This window comes from Tamandua tetradactyla, chromosome 22 (genome assembly GCF_023851605.1).
Source record: "Tamandua tetradactyla isolate mTamTet1 chromosome 22, mTamTet1.pri, whole genome shotgun sequence".
Lineage (NCBI taxonomy): Eukaryota > Metazoa > Chordata > Mammalia > Pilosa > Myrmecophagidae > Tamandua > Tamandua tetradactyla.
The window spans coordinates 35,040,923-35,059,369 of NC_135348.1; the positions used below are offsets into that span (position 1 = coordinate 35,040,923).

The 18,447-nt window shown below is 31.4% G+C and overlaps 1 protein-coding gene across 1 annotated transcript in view; it reads right to left on the bottom strand.

The window, feature by feature from the left end:
* Positions 1 to 6,887: 6,887 nt before the first annotated feature.
* The window catches only part of PCDH10 (protocadherin 10), a 40,509-nt gene continuing 28,949 nt past the window's right edge, over positions 6,888 to 18,447 (bottom strand). Inside the window, exon 5 of the mRNA XM_077140026.1 lies at positions 6,888 to 7,467. Coding sequence (XP_076996141.1) covers positions 7,448 to 7,467 — 20 coding nt within the window. The 3' untranslated portion in view covers positions 6,888 to 7,447. The remainder of the gene's footprint in view (positions 7,468 to 18,447) is intronic.

Genomic DNA, 18,447 nt, shown 5'->3' on the forward strand with positions numbered 1-18,447 from the left:
AATACTTCCCCCATGAACTTTGAAATTGGTTATTCCCTCCATTATTAAATAGGAAGCACAATTAAAAATGAGAGAACTCTCACACTTCTGAAATAAAATTCAGGAGTTTGGACAATGCAATTCACCATACTGAGCACTTATTTTCTTCCTTCTTTCTTGACTAAGAGAAGAACCACTCATGGGGGGAAGAGATGGGGATTGTGTACTAGATTAGGTGATTGAAACATAATGAAATATTCCTTCCTTTCAGGCAGATTGGGTGGGAGTTGCCTAGTAAATATCAACTCCTTTCAAAGATAAATAAATAATCAGAATAAAATAAAACAAAAAATATATTTATCCACACATGACTCTCATTAGAACTTTCAAAATGGGTTAACAAACTTCTTTTTAAAACATAAACACTCCCTTAGAAACATTATAATCCAGTTACAAATTCATATGAACTACTTTAACTGGAAAATTGAAAGCCTGGTTTTCATGATAAGAGAACAGAACTTTTGATTATTAAAAAAGAAAAGAAAAAAATTAGAAAAAATTTGAAGGGTCAACTTACAGCTCTGGGGAACAGGATTTGCGGTGCAAATGAATCCAACCTCAAGAAGACAAGAAGTAGGACCATTAAACAATTCCATTCTGATCGAGCAGTTAACTGTACACTGCCCAAATTCTATTATCATAATAGAATAGTCATATGCAAAGTATATAGTTCTGACAATTATTCATTAAATCCAACTAATATTTATTTGAATGGAAATAGAAGGATATTCAAAATGCCCATTGTAGTCAAGGGAAAGAATCAGGTAAATATTTCAGGGTGCAATTATATATATATATATATATGTGTGTGTGTGTGTGTGTGTATATTTTTTTTTATATATACTTTATATATATATATATATATATATATATATTAATAGGGACAGAGAAAAATTTGAAAGCTGCAAAAGAGAGTTGAGGGAAATGGATGGAATTCAGTCAGTGATGAGTTTATTTATTTACTTATTTATTTTTTATTTTGTATGAGGCAGGCACCGGGAATTGACCCAGGTCTCCAGCATGTCAGGGGAGAACTCTGCCTGCTGAGCCACCGTGGCCCAGCCCCAGTGGTGAGTTTTGCTTCCTGGATTCCTACCACTGATAAGTGTAAAGGTATAGGTGAGCAGGGTTGATGAGTGGATATCAAAGTATGACTATGATCATTTTTCCGTTTTGAAATTAGGAACGGTTGGATGCATCTTTACAGAAGTCTGGAATTTTGAGAAAAGGAAATCATTTCAAATTTGCAGACTGTGTTTTATGCTTTCAGTAACTGAGAATAGTGGTAAAGTGATGGAAAGTAATATTAATGATAAAATCTCCTACTTCTGAGTACTAATATTGTGCTATGCGTTTCACACACAACAGTTTTCCTAATTTTCATAAAAACCCTACAATTAGGTACATTTATACATATTAACAAAAGGCAAAGATCAATATCTAGATGTGAACAACTTTTGGAAAAGATCTTTCCTGACTTTCCACAGCATTGAATAAGTTTAAATTTGAAATAGAGAACTCATGGTGCAGTATTGGTCAAACATTCGGAGCAATGATTCATTGTAAGGAATGTATTTCACACTGATTGGTTTCACACATATATCTGAAAAAATGGTTCACATAGTATTATTTACTTTGCCATGATGATATGATATGAATGACTGCTTTGCTATCTTTCTATTCTACTTTTTCCTATTCTCTTCAGTTATTTTTTACTTTTATATATGGTTCTAAAGTATTAAATTGATCCCATGATCCGTTAATGGGATTCAACGACTGAATTTAATCAGTTATTTGATCACTTACTTATTTAATATTTTCCTACTTTGGTTCCCATGCAGACTAGAATTTTCTAGAAAGCAGATGTTGCCATACATTCACACATCCACTCATTGTCAGAAACTCAAGTATGGATTTGAATCTAATAAAATATAATTTTACCCTTGAAAATGCATACTCCTGGCTAAATGGCGGAGTCAATGATATGGTTACCAGACAAGCTTGAAGGGGTAGGCTATAGAGTTCCACTGGGGAACCATGGCCACTTGTAATTACAATTCACAGTATTTCGTTGACAATTATCATTTCTCTATGCTTTATTAAGTTCTTTTACACCATAGAGTTATCTTTATTAGATATTTATATCCAATCTTCCCCCTTGCCTCATAAAACGAAGCTTTTGTACATGTATATCTAGTTTGAACTAAAGAAAATCAGTTACAGAAAACACATGAGTTTAAGAACCACATTAATTCTATTACCTTTTAACTATTTCAGAACTTAAATTTTTATCATATTTATTCAAGTTATTCTTACATTATAAAATATATCTATGCTGGATTCAAAAACATGATTTGTCAGACAAGAACAAGCCCTATATTCTTTGTGCATACTCCACGTTTGTTTGTTTTTCGATCTTCCATCATTAATTAATTCAGCTGTTAGTGTCTTAACATTTCTGACAAGAATGCTTCTGATTGAATTTAGTGTACGAATGTGATACCCATTTAAGTTTTATTATCTCTTCTTATGTTTCATCAGCTTTAAATATGAAAGAAGTTTTCTAAAATTTTAGGTAAATATTTTTCTTTTACACTTGAAGGAACTCATACCTTGATTATGTCCTTTGTCTTAGTCATTGTGGGCCCTTGTTCTTAATACATATTAGAAAATTAAAAAGAATATATAATAAATTAGGTGGAAATATATATACACACACACAAATGCACACAAACATATTTAAAAGATTCATTGTAGTTAGCATAAGAATCATGGTACTAAATGTCTCCTTTTAAAACTATAAATACAGTGAAATCCTTTAAAACTAGGCATATGTTGCTTCAAATGAGAGTCAGTTTTGAACAGATGTCCCCTTGGACCCGTTACATTAAGACTAAAATTACTAAATCAGCATTAGTTGTATTTCAACTTAAGGCCATATTTTGCCACTGATTTTTATTCAAAGCTCCCACAGGCGTCAGTGGAAGATCCATGCATGGAAAAATGGTATAATATGTATCCTAGTTTTATTTATTTCATATGTATACAGCAGTATAAAATAATCTATTACATTTACACTCGTTTTACTTATGTATTATATAGCATTCACAGTAACAAACACTATAGTTAAGATTGAAACTCATCTTTTGTTCTAATACCCTGTTTTCACGCACAGATAACTGTCTCAAAAATGTGTTTAGAGCTGAAATTCCCTGCCTGCTTTCAGCTCAAGCTTGTATGGATGTACTGGAAGTCTGAGTTTTATCAGTCAGACATTTTTGAGTCTCGTGAAAATTTAATAGTTTTGCATTATGAATGCAATATTTTCACATAATTCAAAAACATCTGGAGTGTAAAACTTCAAACTAGGCATGTGACACGTTTTCCAGAAATAAAAGTCATTTTATAATTTTACAAATACTTAAAAAATAACAGTGGTTAGAAATACATGCATGCACACTAAAAGTATTAGAATTTTAGTCATATTATTGCCTGCAATACTCTGGCGGCACCCACCTACTTGCATTCTTATAGAATGCTATAATCTAAAACCTATGCCAAGTTTTAGAAGAAAAAATACTCTACTGAACAGTTCCACAAGTTACTGTGTAAGGATTTTGTTTGACTTAGCAGAGGGCTATTCCTTGAAGTATTAACAATATATAAAATAATTTTACTACTCCTGATGTAAAAAATATGGAATTTTGTCATTTTCTGTTTTCCCTTGTTAAAAAGGAAAATAAAAAGGATGTTAAGTGCAAAGCCTTTACCACTACAAAATTAGAGTTGTAAAACCTAACCCAAGAAGTTACAATATGAAAAATATAGGATTTTAAGAAAAATTATTAAGTACATCAACAATTTCAGTATTTTTGAGTTCCTTGTGAATTAAAAAGTGCATGCAGAAATGTGAGGGAGAAAAACATGCAATGAGACATAAAATTGCTATTATCAGTCAATAATATAAATATTTTTTTATCCTGCTTCCCATTTGCCACATTTTAATTGACTAAATATATTCAAGATTATTTTCACTTCAGTTAATAATTTTGGAAGGTAAAACTGTATAACTAATGTGCAGTTATTAAATTTATGTAGAGAATTGTGAGGATTTTTTCCTCCGTTTTGAAGAAGCAGGAGGGTTTTTACATCAAAGAATATCTGACAGCAAATTATAACGTTATTAAGAAATTAAAACAAGATAATATGTAATTAGAATATTTAAATCTTCTCCTAGAGCACTTATTTGATAAAGGCATTGCATTTAATGTTTTCACAAAATAAAACATATTTCCTTAATATTTCCTAAGAGAGATGGTACATTTATATTATTGACATAATTATATTTGCAAAGTAATTTTGATGTGATGTTTAAATATTTGATTTAAAATGATTTTGCAAAATTATGTTCACAAATTAAAAATTAGAATTTTACATGTTGATGATATTTCTAAAAATTGTCATTTGACATACCTTTGAAACATTAAGACATTGTTTCCACAGGAAAATTTGTTGACATCTTACTGCTCTAAAACTGACCATGTTAATAAGGAGTAGGTGCCGTAACTATTCTTTTCTGAAACGATTTATTAATGGAACACTGTCTACTGATCTAGATATTATTTTTCTTTGATATGTACAGAAATTATGGGAGGGAAATATTAGGATGAACAGATTAAATAGAAAGCCTATTCTAAAATTCCTTGGCATACTAAGCCAGTAAATGTTTTTTTATGGAAACTTTCAGTATTTCTTGGCCATATTTCCCATTTTTTTGTCCCCTTCATTGATAGATAACATTGTAGTCAATTTACTTAAATCGTATCCTTACTCTGTAACACCTTCTGGTTTATTCTTGAATCAATAGGCAGTTAATGTTCTAATCATTTAGTTTTTTATGTTAAAATAATGCTAATGGTCCCACAAATTTGGTATTTTTTTTTGTAGATTGATGCTATAATTTAAATCCTAAAATGAAAATTTGGTATAACTAGTTACTATGATATATTAAAAAATAACTAGCATACAAATATATAAGACATTGGTGCAAGGGTGATTATATACAATAATATAAAGGGTTAAATAATTAAGACAATTTCTTTTAATCAAATTAATTAATATAACGATCATATATAAAGTTAGTATAACCTTATTTTCAATGGCATGTAATAAATAAGATAGAAGTTGTATTTTCCCCCATGATTGTAAAATGATGCATAAGAGGTTTTAATTAAATCAAACTGAATCAACAAGAAAATCACTTTCTTGTTTAAAAAGCAATTACAGCACACACATTTTTCCCAATTAAATTATATAGAAACATTTCCTTAATAAAATGGACTACCACTCAAAATACTAATGTAGTAAAGACAAAAGTTTGAGAAAATACTACTACTGTACTTAGTGAACCTATGTCCTCTTTGTATCATGTATGATCAATGCATTTCATATATTTTTAACAAGTTCTAGAAAGGCTGGAACATTAAACATGTTATTTCAAACTCTAAACTAATTGAGAGTGTGACATATTGATACCTACTGTAAAAACAATTATATGAGTGATTCAAAGATACCACTAGAATTTACACATCAAGAACCTAAGAATATATTTATTCATTTTCATGTTAAAATTAAGGGGAAAATTCCTATTCAAATCAAATAAAATTAAATGGAAAACATCTGTTAAGAGTTAGGTTTAGTCTTTTCTTCAATAATATAGGTCAGCTCAAAATATCGTTGCACATAAGATTAGTCAAAATTAAGGAAAATATTTCAAAATACCCTGTAATTCAGCTTGGGCAAACTTTGAGAGAGAGGACTTGTGATTATTCTGTCCTTTGCTTGGAAGATTATCTCACATTCTCTGGTTTTTTCCTCTCTTAATTGTACTTCAACAAGCAATGAACAACAGTTGAAAAAAAGGAAAATAAAATATGTAAAAGAAAGGAAAATGCATCTCACAGAATTTAATAATTAACTTTTTGACAGAAAATTAAAACACAAGCTTTACTTTTCAAGGCTGACGCTCATGAAAAATTTCTCAGTAAGAAAACACTAATCACATTTAAACTATAAAAGGTTCACATATAAGATAATATTGAAATAATGTACCATGTTTCTATCTCCAAATTTATTTTCATTGGTTTTAAATTTAGGAATCCTTTATATCGTATAGCTCTCTTTATCAATTCAGATACTTATATATCTCTATATAGTCATATAGAGTCATAAACATATTTTATACTCCTGTGTAATTGAGTCGCAAAACTATGTAAAACCATTAAAATAAAATTACGCGTGAGATATGACTGAGGACTTCTTAAAATAGTCATCTTCAATTACATATTTTACACCACAAAATGTACAGACACCTAGCGTTTGTTTTTTTTTCTAACAACATATACAGGTGAAGTTACAGATTCTTTATAAAAGTTTTAAGTGAGTCTAAATTCAAAGCCATAGAAATAGAATGGAAATAATGCAGATTGCTAGGTATTTTTGATAGCACGTGTTCAGTGCTCAGACTGATAACATCGACAGCTACATCTTTGGCATTGAAAATTCAGTACGAGTTCTTGACAAAATTATGTAGCTTAGAGCTTCATTTTCTTTTAAACAAGGAAAAACAGGGTTGACTAAGATGAAAAAACAGGAGGAAAACTATTAATGAAGTCTTTTTTTTCATAATAAGTTTTATCATTGGGACCCTGAATTACCTTTTACTTTATTGTATGATGTGGACTGTATGACTCCATTTAAAAACCAACTAAGTTGTACCACATTTTAGGAAAATTATATAATATAATATATATATTTTATATTTATTTAGAAGCTTTGAAATAGTACAGTAAACACTTTGCAACACGGTGTATAAACTACAGAATGTCTTTGATATTTTGTGGGTCTTCAGAATACAACATTTTTTATGACCCACAGGTGAAAAGAACATAATCACAATCTCTCTTGTAAAGTTGGAATAGTTTGGGGGACACTTGATCACACAAAAAATAATATAAAACAGTCAAGTTTAAAACAGTGATATTGCATTTATAATGCACAAATTTCCTTTATCTTTATGACTGGCTTCTCATGGTGAATATAAACATCTAAAGGGCTCAGTGACATTTGGAGAGAGAAAGATATATAGTGCTGTAAACAGGCACACACTGATCGCAGAGGCAAGATCCGTCGCCTCTGAAGTTCTGCAGTTCCACACATTTCAACTCATTTCTCAGGCCTGCTGAGAGCAATTAGGTCCTCTAATTGGACACGATGACTCCGCCGGCAATCTAACACTCAGTTACACATAACTAACTGGATGGCCAAGATAATGAAGTTGAAAAGTTGATGCTTTTGTTGGTCGACTTTTGTGCAAATCATGCTGCTTCAGGTAAGTCTGTAGAATTGACTAGCATATCCTTTTCCGTGCTGTGAAAAACAAAAGAAAAACACTCTAAGAAAAAAGAGGCTGGCTTGGAGAGTTTAAAACTGTACATTTCATCCGTTGTGGCAAATGGACCACACCAATGCAAAGTGTTTGTAATCAGGTGATCGACGGGAATCCTGCATTTTATGTATGATTATCCTGTACACTTACAACTTCCCTAATTCAAAACCATTCAAATGAAATGGAAACCCAACCCTCTGCCTAAATCCAAGGTATTCCAAGTTTGTTTCTTCACAGAAAAATCTCCCAGTAAATTATAAAATAAAACGTCCCGGCAATTTCATAGTTCCGTTAAAAACACTGCCTCATTATTCCTTCATCTCTGATAGGATCCACCTTGCATCAAGAATCTAAATCTGGGTGGAAACTTTTGACTGTGTTTCAAGGTTATGAGTGCGTGATGTGAGTTCTTGAAGTAAAGCAAAAAAAAAAAAAACCTGAAAAATAAACTTCGTTTTGGGAATTTAATATTATTCATTCTAATTTTTGTTCTTATGCAGGAGTCTTATATGTAAGCTGTTCTATTTTCATAAGGAGTAAATAATATTATGGAGCCCAATACTGGAACACTAATAGGAATTTTGTTTGTTAAAAACATATTTATTGAGGACCTATTATATAACAAATATTGTGCTTGCCAACAACTGCATAAGACAATCAAAAATTCTGATGAGAAGATGGAAATAAGTATATTTCTCTTTCCAGATACCAGATATCAAATACCCCAAATATCAAATAATGCAAATATTGTTTTCCCAAATATTCACTCTCTGCCCAAAATGAAAGATGAATTCAGCTGCATAGCAAAGATAATTATAATAATCAAAAATCTTGAGTTGGAAGCGATCTTGGATATTAGCAAGTCTAACCAAAACCTTAATTTTACAGAGAATACCTGAACCACAGAGGTTTGGTTTGCTTTCCGTCACATGGCTAATTGGTAACAGAAAGAAAAACACACGTTATTGTAAAAGAAACAAACACGAATAGAAACAAGTTGCACCCCCAAAGATGATCCATATAGTGCCAAAAGATCTCATCGCTACCTTGATTTCTAACAGGCTTTTGATTGGTATTCTGAAAACGACAGCTTTGACATTTTTATCAATCAGTTTTACACAGGAAATGGATACTTACATCTCAACCAATAGTTTTGTGGAGATCAACTTTTTAAAGTTATTTACAAGACAATCCCTACTACACTATTTACATTGAATAATTGGAGATAGATGCTAGTGTTTTAGAGTTGTCGCCAAAGAATTCGGTAGAACTTTCAAAACTGTGAGTCCATGTAAAGCACTCACTTAATAGACCCATTATCTTCTTTTATTAACTTTTTGACTTATTAGGAGCAGAACGCTCCATGTTACACTTCTGAATATGTTGACAGCAATGCTGACATTCCTGCACAGCCCTGACACGGTGCACAGTCACCACACTCCCACTACCTTTAAAAATAAACTTATTAGGATGGCCTCAAAATTCCTCACACGAGAGACTCACAACAGAGTGTAGGAAAGAAAAAATTTTTTGATCCTTTCATTTCTATAACAAGTTTTGGAAACGCTATGAATAGCTTGTTATACATTAAATGTATTAAAATCTATCTAGACTTTATGTGTTAAATTAATATATAATGGAGAAGACTGTACCAGAATGTGTTTACAGAGTTAAAAATGTTTGAAGATGGTTCACATGTTCTAGGTTTATTTTATCTCACTTTTTGAGTTATATAACAAGTCCTTTCATCGCCTACAGAATGTTTAAAATGCACATTTATCCCCTAAAAGGAATCGTTTTCTCATAAAAGAATTAAAGGCGAAGGGGGAAAAGACTACCAATTTTATTTTAGTCTTATAGGACATACTGGATTGTGAACCAGAATATGTCCACATTCAATTGTCCACATTTCACAGTTTTTAATTCTTTTATTTATTTAGAATGATAAAGGATACTTCTTCCCATATATCCATAATATTTGTAATACTTGAAAATAAGCACAATGAGATCAGAAACTATATTCCTTAGATCAGTATTTGGCACGTAATAGCTGTATAGTAAAAATGTGTTAAACATCCAGGAAATTCAATTGAAATAAATATCACAAGTGAGAAACGTATATATCATAAAAAATAAACTTTGTTAAATTGCATAACCGAATTATTTTAATTGTCAATAATAGTTTTTTGTTAACAAATTCAAGGTTATGTTATTTCAATCTTTTCTCTACAGTATATCGACTCACTTCAAGTGGATTATTTAGTTATCTGTTTCTCCTTATTTATTCTTCCTGACTCTCTTATTCATCATTTTTCATCACAAACTCAGTTTCTGACAAGACAAGCCAACATTTCCTTACTAGTGTATCTTTTAGCAGGGACATATAACTTAAAAATTTTGAAGTCAGTTATAATGATTGACAGAAGTGAAAATTAAAATGAATAATTGCATATATTGTGTTTTAATCATCATTTAAAAACAATAAAAATGTGTTCTGTTTTGCACTGCCATAGAGTGTCATGAATTATATGAGTATCTACAGTATAGCTATCATAATTTACCTGCTCATAATGCTAAAAGAATCTCCAATAAGCAATGAATAAACAAATAAACCTTTGCTTCCTATTCATCTTTATAGAATTAAATTTTACTCTCTATGCTCTAGAAATAAAATTGCCTATTTCATGAAAAACTTGACTTTAAATGATTCCAAACCTACTTTGTTTATGCCAATCAGAACTTAAAATTCTTTGTAAATTACAATTGTTAGTCAGCAAAGAAACTCAAGTTTATAAAATAAATAGGAGCAAATAAGTACGGTGAACTAACAACTCATTGTCCAACCTGGAACGTTTTATGAATGAAAGGAAGAACTATTAATTACGCCAAACATAATCTTAGGCTGTCTTTGTCAACCTAGGAAATATGACCACCCTATAAATACTAATTTTCCAAAATAAATTGGAGATATTATTTCCAGGGTGACACATTTTCTTTTAACAATATAAATCAGAAAATGCTGATTTTAAGAAAATATCATTCAAGTAGTTCAAGAACAAAAGAAGTTCGAGTAACCAACCACTCAACCTAAAAGCTAATCACATATATCTGAAGTGCGGTGAGAAAATGAAATATATTATTACCAAAGTTACAGTCACATCCGTTTTATTTCAAGATTTTTAAGAATTTAGAATACTGAATAAGCATTATTCTTTTGGGATTGTATGGGTAAATGTTGGATAAGTAGCAAACAGATATCCATAAAATAAATGGATTAATGTGATTATGTTTTAGAGGTATTAACATAACTCCATGCTAAACAGACACTGTGTGTAATGTGGGGAAGTATTCCACAATGTTTAAGAACATACATATACTCTACCTGATGCATCTCATGAGAGGGAGAATGGGTCAAATACACTGAATCTCTGTGTTTTCTGCTCAATTTTATATATTGTTATGGGATTAGCAAAGTGTACTTGGGGACTTTTGGTTTTAGTGTTCATTTCACAAGTGCATTTATTTCTAGCTATGCACATGTAGAGACTGGGTCACTTAATATAGATAAGAGGATTTATTTTGAGTCAAATCTATGTTTAATCAGAAAGGAACCGTCTGTGCTCCTTTTAAACTTTATTTATTCATTCACAACATTTATTCTTCACTAGTGCGTCACAGAAATGCTAAACTTAAGATATTTACCTTAATGGCAGGACTACAATATGGAAAAAAACTTTTTAATGAAAAAGAGATAGTCAACTCTCTACCTCCTTATAATTTAGTCTACGTATATTTTTATGAAAGTTCCATGATGTATATTTTTCTTTGTTATCATTGTTGCCTTTGATAATTTACAAAATATGATATTAAACTGTGGAACATTTAAATATTCTGATTAATCACTTCAAAAGAATGACTGGAATATATATGTGTTATATGTAAAACAAAATAATTGTAAAATGTATAAGTACTGGTATACTATTTATACCATGGAATCACTTGGCAAAAATTTTATATAATATATTACAGTGACAATTTAGTTGAATATTTACATTATTTTACTTTCACAGGAAGAAGTAAAATTCCCTTTCTACTTCATGACAGTATAGACCACAGTATGTAAAGTGATAAATTATGCTTGTGGAATAAACTCATCCACTTCTACAGCTGAAAGAAAGAACAGCCTTCACACGTCTCAGCTGATTGAGACTCTGCCCTGCAGTGACTAACTTCCAGAGGCTGAGATCAGTTCCCTGCTCGGCACGGTCATGGCCCCCCATATGTGAAGAGAATCCACGATCCAAGAGTTTGAGCTCATTACCCACTGCGGAAGCCACAAACGCTTGCTCGCTCTTCTCTGAGTAAAAGCGTATCATAAAGTAAAAGACAGTCTAAAACTAAGAAATCTGTTCCACTTGAATAATCAGTTCTTCTGACTTTTCTCTGTCTTATTCTGAGCTACTTTTGAGGCTTTCCTTTACAATATCTCTAAGATTTATTTTCCTGTTCAATCCTAGTCTCCAGAAATGAGTTGTGTCATTAACTCTGAAAGTGTTCAGATACTAATTAACGGTTTCGTCCTCACAAAATTTACAGATTCATTTTAAGTTTAAATATATATACATATATATATATAAAATAAAAAACAATCATATGTTGTGGTTTACTATGGGTTATTAAAACCCATTTGTTAGTATATCTATTATCGTCTTTCTGCTGAATAAGAATCTCCTAGTGCAGTATAAGTTTCTGAGTTCTTGTGTTTATTTCATAAGATCCACATTATGTTTCTTGAGATATTTACATTTTTTCTTTCATCATTTTTATCCTAATTTGACAGAGGTAAGGGATTATAGAATATACATATGGGAAACAAAAATGCGTTTTGGGGAGGGTTTCCATAGGTACACTCCATTAGTCCTTCAGAAAGGAAATCGTGAAATGAATGATTCATACATTCCTTCAAATTATTACTTTAAGAAATATACAGTAAAACCAAATGTTTACCTTTCAAAATTCATATGCGTATGTGACACTTAGGACTTTGTTTACAATCAATAGATATCAGATTAAAATGTAAATTCATCCATATTTTTAATGATAAGAAAATTGGCAAGTATAGCTCTGAGGACTAGAAATGTATATCAGTGAATGACTGAAATGGTTCATTTTTAAGACAGGAGACGAGCACGTTGAGCATAATATTCTCTTCAGACATTCTAGCTTCTACAACTTTGGCAACATTAAATAATCAGTGATTCCTCCTAAGAATATTCTTTTATCAATATTCCGATACTGTTTTTGTGCTGGAGATTATATACCATTATGGATTCTAATTATTAAAAATTAATTTTTTCACTAAAAGTTGCATACAGAGGAAGAATTTATTTTATAGACTAAGCTGCCCTTGAGATCAAGAGAGCTGATGAACTGTACAAGGTCCTGAATCGAACACCAAAAGAAAATTTTAAAATTTAGAGGTGCTCAGTGTTCATTTTAAACCAATTTTCATTGCTATGAAAAGGGACTTAACCGTTTTGAAGACAGGGAGCTCTATTTGTTCGCAAGCGCACACTCTGGGAGTGGTATACTATTCCCCCAACACAGCATTGTTTAAGGAAGTGAGTCTTCCTGGAATTCCTTCTAGAAACAAGGCCCAGTGGTATTTAGAACTTTACATATCTATATGTATGTGTGTGTGTGTGCTTGTGCATGTGAAAGTGTGTGTGTGTGTGTGTGCGTGTGTATTTTTTTTTTTTAACTCAGAACTACCTTCCCACAAAGGTGGAAATATGTGCTATGTATGTTCTAAATAGGCATTTAGTACTGGTTCACTAGGAAATATCTACTCTGTGGGTTATAGCAACCATGTCAATGATCCCTAATTTCTTAACAAGGTAGATGTAATTAAAGTAACTAAATTTTCTTCTGTTTAAAAAATTTACCTTCAACTAATTCTTAAAGAAGAGTACATTGAACTTTAACCTAAATGAGTAATCGTGTATTAACTCCTTTAATCAAGGCAATACACTTTGAATATCATTTTCTGTGTTGAACTCAACAAGATCTCTAAAATGCACGGTAATCATTAACATTTCCATCTAGACCGAAAAATTGTCAATATTCGGAATGTCTATTTTTAAGCACTAAACCATCACATTTTCAAATTAAAATACATTCAAAATATTAAGACAATATGCTTTCATGGAATTTTATAGATTGGAGAAATGAGTCCAAATGTAGCTAAAATTACCCAACAAAAATGATGCCTTAATGGTTAATAAATTTTCCCTGAAAGGAAAAAAATTAGTAGGACGTTCCCATCTCCACCCCCCTAATCGACAATTTCATCACTACACCAGGATCTTTTTGACAGTCAAAATTTGCCTTAATAGTATCTTAAAATAAGACCTATTATTATTTTTTTTTTGCATGGGCAGGCACCAGGAATTGATCTTGGGTCTCCGGCATCGCAGGTGAGAACTCTGCCTGCTGAGCCACCATGCCTGACCAAAATATTATTTTTAAATGCTTCAGCCGTACATAGTATTTATTTGGGAAAGGAATCTGTAATGCATATTGCTCTTGATGTTTATTATATCAGTGAATTTTTTTCTGGAATCATTTGTAAAAATCCACTAAAGTACAAAAATTGGAATTTGCTCCAGAAATATTTGAGAATCACATTCTTTCCATTGGCAATAAAGAAGTACTCTTGAAATTTCTTTCCAAGTCAATTCATTTAATTATATCTTACTTTAATAATAATGTAGGATATGTTCCATTTAAGTTAGACAAGTACCATTATTTTGTGTATCTGAAATTCTAATATGATATCCGTATATTTCTTTAAAGAATAAATTGTTACAAATATTTTGAGGATAATGGATTTTATATTTACTCACATTTAGACCCTTGTATTTCAAGTAGTTTCCTTCAAAGCATCATTATAATAAGGAGATGAAATTAGATACTTCCGTGAAAGAATGAAATCAGCATTAATTTTCAAAGCAAAAAGCATGCAAAATGTCTAAACAGGATTGGTCATTTCTTAAATATAGGAATGTTGTATCTGCAAAGAACTATGTACAGTGAACGATATTATATCACAATATTTACCCAACTACTTCTGATGTGCAAAGCTTCATCTTTTATATGAAAACCAAGCAATGTAAGATGCAAGAAAACAAGAATAAACATATGAAATATTGCTTGAAAAATATATAGCCCTTTACCTAATAGTCTACTTAACTAGAAGTAAGTTTTCACAGAGCCTTAGAGAATTAAGCCATGGAAATGAGAGAAAACTCTTCCAAGTTGAAAAAGTACTTGTCAAACAATTTACATAAGCTTATTTTCAAAAGGGGTAAGCACAACTGAAAGACATAGAAACTGTGTAAAAGTATGGCGATTCATTTGATATACCTGATGATCTGACTTCCCCGAACATAATTCAGTTACTTCTATATCAAAGTAAATAACTGATTAGAAGCAGGACATGCAGGCATAGATGGGGGTTGAAAAGCTAAAAAAGGAAAAATGACAACTAACTTTGGAGGATGGATACAGAAAACAACCCCCTCCTCACACACACACACACACACACACACACACACACACACACACACACTTTAATTCAGGTTAGGAATCCCGGGATTATAGGTTTCAGTAGTTCCTTGAATAAGGTTGTCAAATAAAATATGGAATGCCCAGTTACATTTGAAATTCAGGTAAGCAAAGTATATCTTTCTAGTGAAAATATGTCCCATGCAATCATGGGTATTCTGTATTTTTATTTGCTAACTCTGGCAATTCTATTCTCAAGAAATTTGCTTCACGATTGCACAAGTAAGGCTAGTTATCTCAGAGGTAGGAAAAATGCTGCCCTGTGTTTTCTAATTATTTTGTGAGATTGTAGTTCGTATAATATTTTTTTACATATTTCCACAAAAAATGTTTAATGAAGTTTCCAAATCTAAACAGATAAAAAGAAATAATATTCAGTTAGCCAAAATATAAATGTGTACTTAACTCCTGATTATCATGCATGGATAAAATCCTTATAGTCATCTAAATTATTTTTTGTATTATGATGAAATTCTAACCTGGTCTGTGAGTGAAATCTTTGTTTTTGTGGGACAGAAGTAAAATGTCCTTTCTTTGCACAATAGATAAATTTTTAATTATTTATTCTAAAATCTAAGCCTAGGTTTACATTTAAGTTTTATATATCTCAGAAATTCATTAAAAGTGCCTTTTCTTCCTTTTAGTTTTAATTTATCAATGGCCAATTAGAAATTTCCAAAATGATGGGCAGTAACCAATTTAGTCTTAAAAATCAATCACAAAATTGCTAAATTCTTCAAAAAAGATTATATGCTTGCCAAAGGCTAAAATTCTAATGCTATGTTCTAATTAAATGTCAAGATTTAAATCCTTAAATAGTTACTTTACATTCCATTAACTTTTAATTTGCATTCAATTATAATCCATTTTATTTATTGCAAATTTTTAAACACCTTATAAGGTAAAAATGCCATTTTATAAGTTTACTATCCATGAAAGGTATCACAATAATGAGAGGGAAAAGATCAACTTTTAAATAATTGACTTTTTTGGAGGCTTTTAATGAATTCAGCTTAAACTGTACTGATAATCATATATATAGTTAAAATATTTTGATCTTATGAAAACATAACAAATGTAAAAACCCACCTACATGTGTCATGATAAAGTTTCTGCAAAAGAAATTAGAATTTTGTAATAAAATTTTAAAAATCAGCATCTGAGGTAACCATTAGTGGCTACAAGAAAATACAAAACCCAGATAACTAAGAAAAAGATTGAACACTGCTTATGCAATAATTATCATGAAAAAGAATACCAAAGACTTAAGATCTGTTACATGAAAACCTCAGAAATCTAAAGGAAAATCAGATAAATTGCCTCCAGTCATAGTTATACGGTACTTTGATCAACAGTCTGCTGCCCATAATTATATGGTTCTCCTTTTAGGTTCATGTTTAAGGTCACCTAATATTTAATTAATATTTACATATATGTTTGTAAATGATGTGACAGAAAATTGAAAAGAAATAGATTAGTGAAATTAGCAGTTAGTGATGGTGAAACATGAAGTTAAAGGAGTTGTGAAAGAGAAAGTGATGGATCAGAAAAAAAGGATAAAAGAACTCATAGACTTAAGATCAGAATAAAAGGAATTTGAAAATCATGTAAAGTGGAACAGAGATGAAATTTAAAGAGAATATTTTAGGGCAGGAAATGGATTGTTTTTGACATTCTGAGGCAACATGAATTGCAGCATATTAATATATTGTAGCCAGGGGAGAAACTAGACAATTAAAAAGAAAAATATGCTTATTATTTACTTAATTTTAGGATATTTTATTTATAGATTCATTGATGGAGTCTACAAGCATCTATTGGTGACTACTTTGCTTTGGATACAGTTCTGGGACGTTGGACTGTGGAAATAAATATATATGGCTTTCTCTGTAAAAGAACTCAGTCTGATGGACAAAATGTTTTTTTAAAGCAGCAGTCATGTTTAAAAATCTACAAGAAATTACACAAAGAAGGACATATATCGTTTTGTCTGGGAGTCTTCTCATCTATAGAAAGAATTGAATCTTCGGTGATGAGTAGGAGGTGACCTTGCAGCTGAGGCAGGGTACGAGTTTTGTGGATGGAAGAGCATTCCAGAGGTAGAATAGAAGGTGCAAACGGGCCAGAGAAAACACGGTGAATCGAGAAACGGACACATTTTTGAATGACATGAAGCAGAATATTTAGGCAGGGCTTAATTATAAATAACTTTTAAAACTAGTAAAAATGCAGATATTATTTTAGTGGCAACAGAAGCCTCTGCTCATTTCCTAGAGAAATGCTCTCATGTGCGGACAGTATAAGAGAGGTGGTAAGTTGAAGAGACCTCATTAATTTTGGTGAGCTACTCAGAAAGGACTAGGTCTGGGGAATACAAAAGAAAATGTGTAAGAATAGAGTACCAAACAGGCCAATAGAGTACCCAGGGGTTATACTTTACATGTCTGGAAATAGTTAGCATTCTGTCATTCTGAGTTGTCAAAGTACAGCAAAGTGTTTTGTCGTCAAAAAGACTGCCTGGGTATTTGGAGGCTGATAACTCAATCCTAAGGATAAATGTAAAAGGGAAAATGCAGTGAAATAAACTGCTCAAAGTGATTCTCTCCCATTCTGTTAAGCCTCAGGTAGTGCTAACAGCAATGAAAGGTGGGAACCCATCGAAGTACCCTGGGCTTTTTTTCCTACAAATTTGAATGAAGAAAAACAGGCAGATAATGATCAGAGGCTGATATTACATTCACTTTAAAGATATGAGACTGAATCTTTTTTTAAATAAAAGATTGCTGCTGGGGTTTATTCTTTCATAAAGAGGCACTCACAAGTAAATCTCACCCTAGGATGGTCCAGTTTCACAACTCACAGAATTAGTGAAGACACAGGGAAATTTTAATTATGGCATTTAAAATAATACGTCTAAGTGATTAGAGTTCCCATACAATTCATTGATCAAGTTGTTCCTACCAAAACGGACCAGCCATATCTCAATATATATTATCATCAATTACGTGTACTGTTCAATTCCAAAAACCTTTAAAAATGAAAAACTGAAACTATACTTGCCTTTTTTCACTGCCTCACTACACTAGAAAAAAATCTTACGATGTACAGTGTGGCATCTTACCTTTTCCATTCTACTGAAGGCGCTTTCAGGGGTGTTCCCAACTGGTCAGCAGTCTCCTATCAAAATTGACTCCCTTCATGAACACGAATGCTTTATTAATATTAAAGATGCAACAGTCTCCCTGTTACCCAGTCTCGAGACTTGAGAATTGTCCTTGGTGACTATTTTCTCCACTTTTTATTGCTACATTTAGCCCTCTAATCTATATAGATAT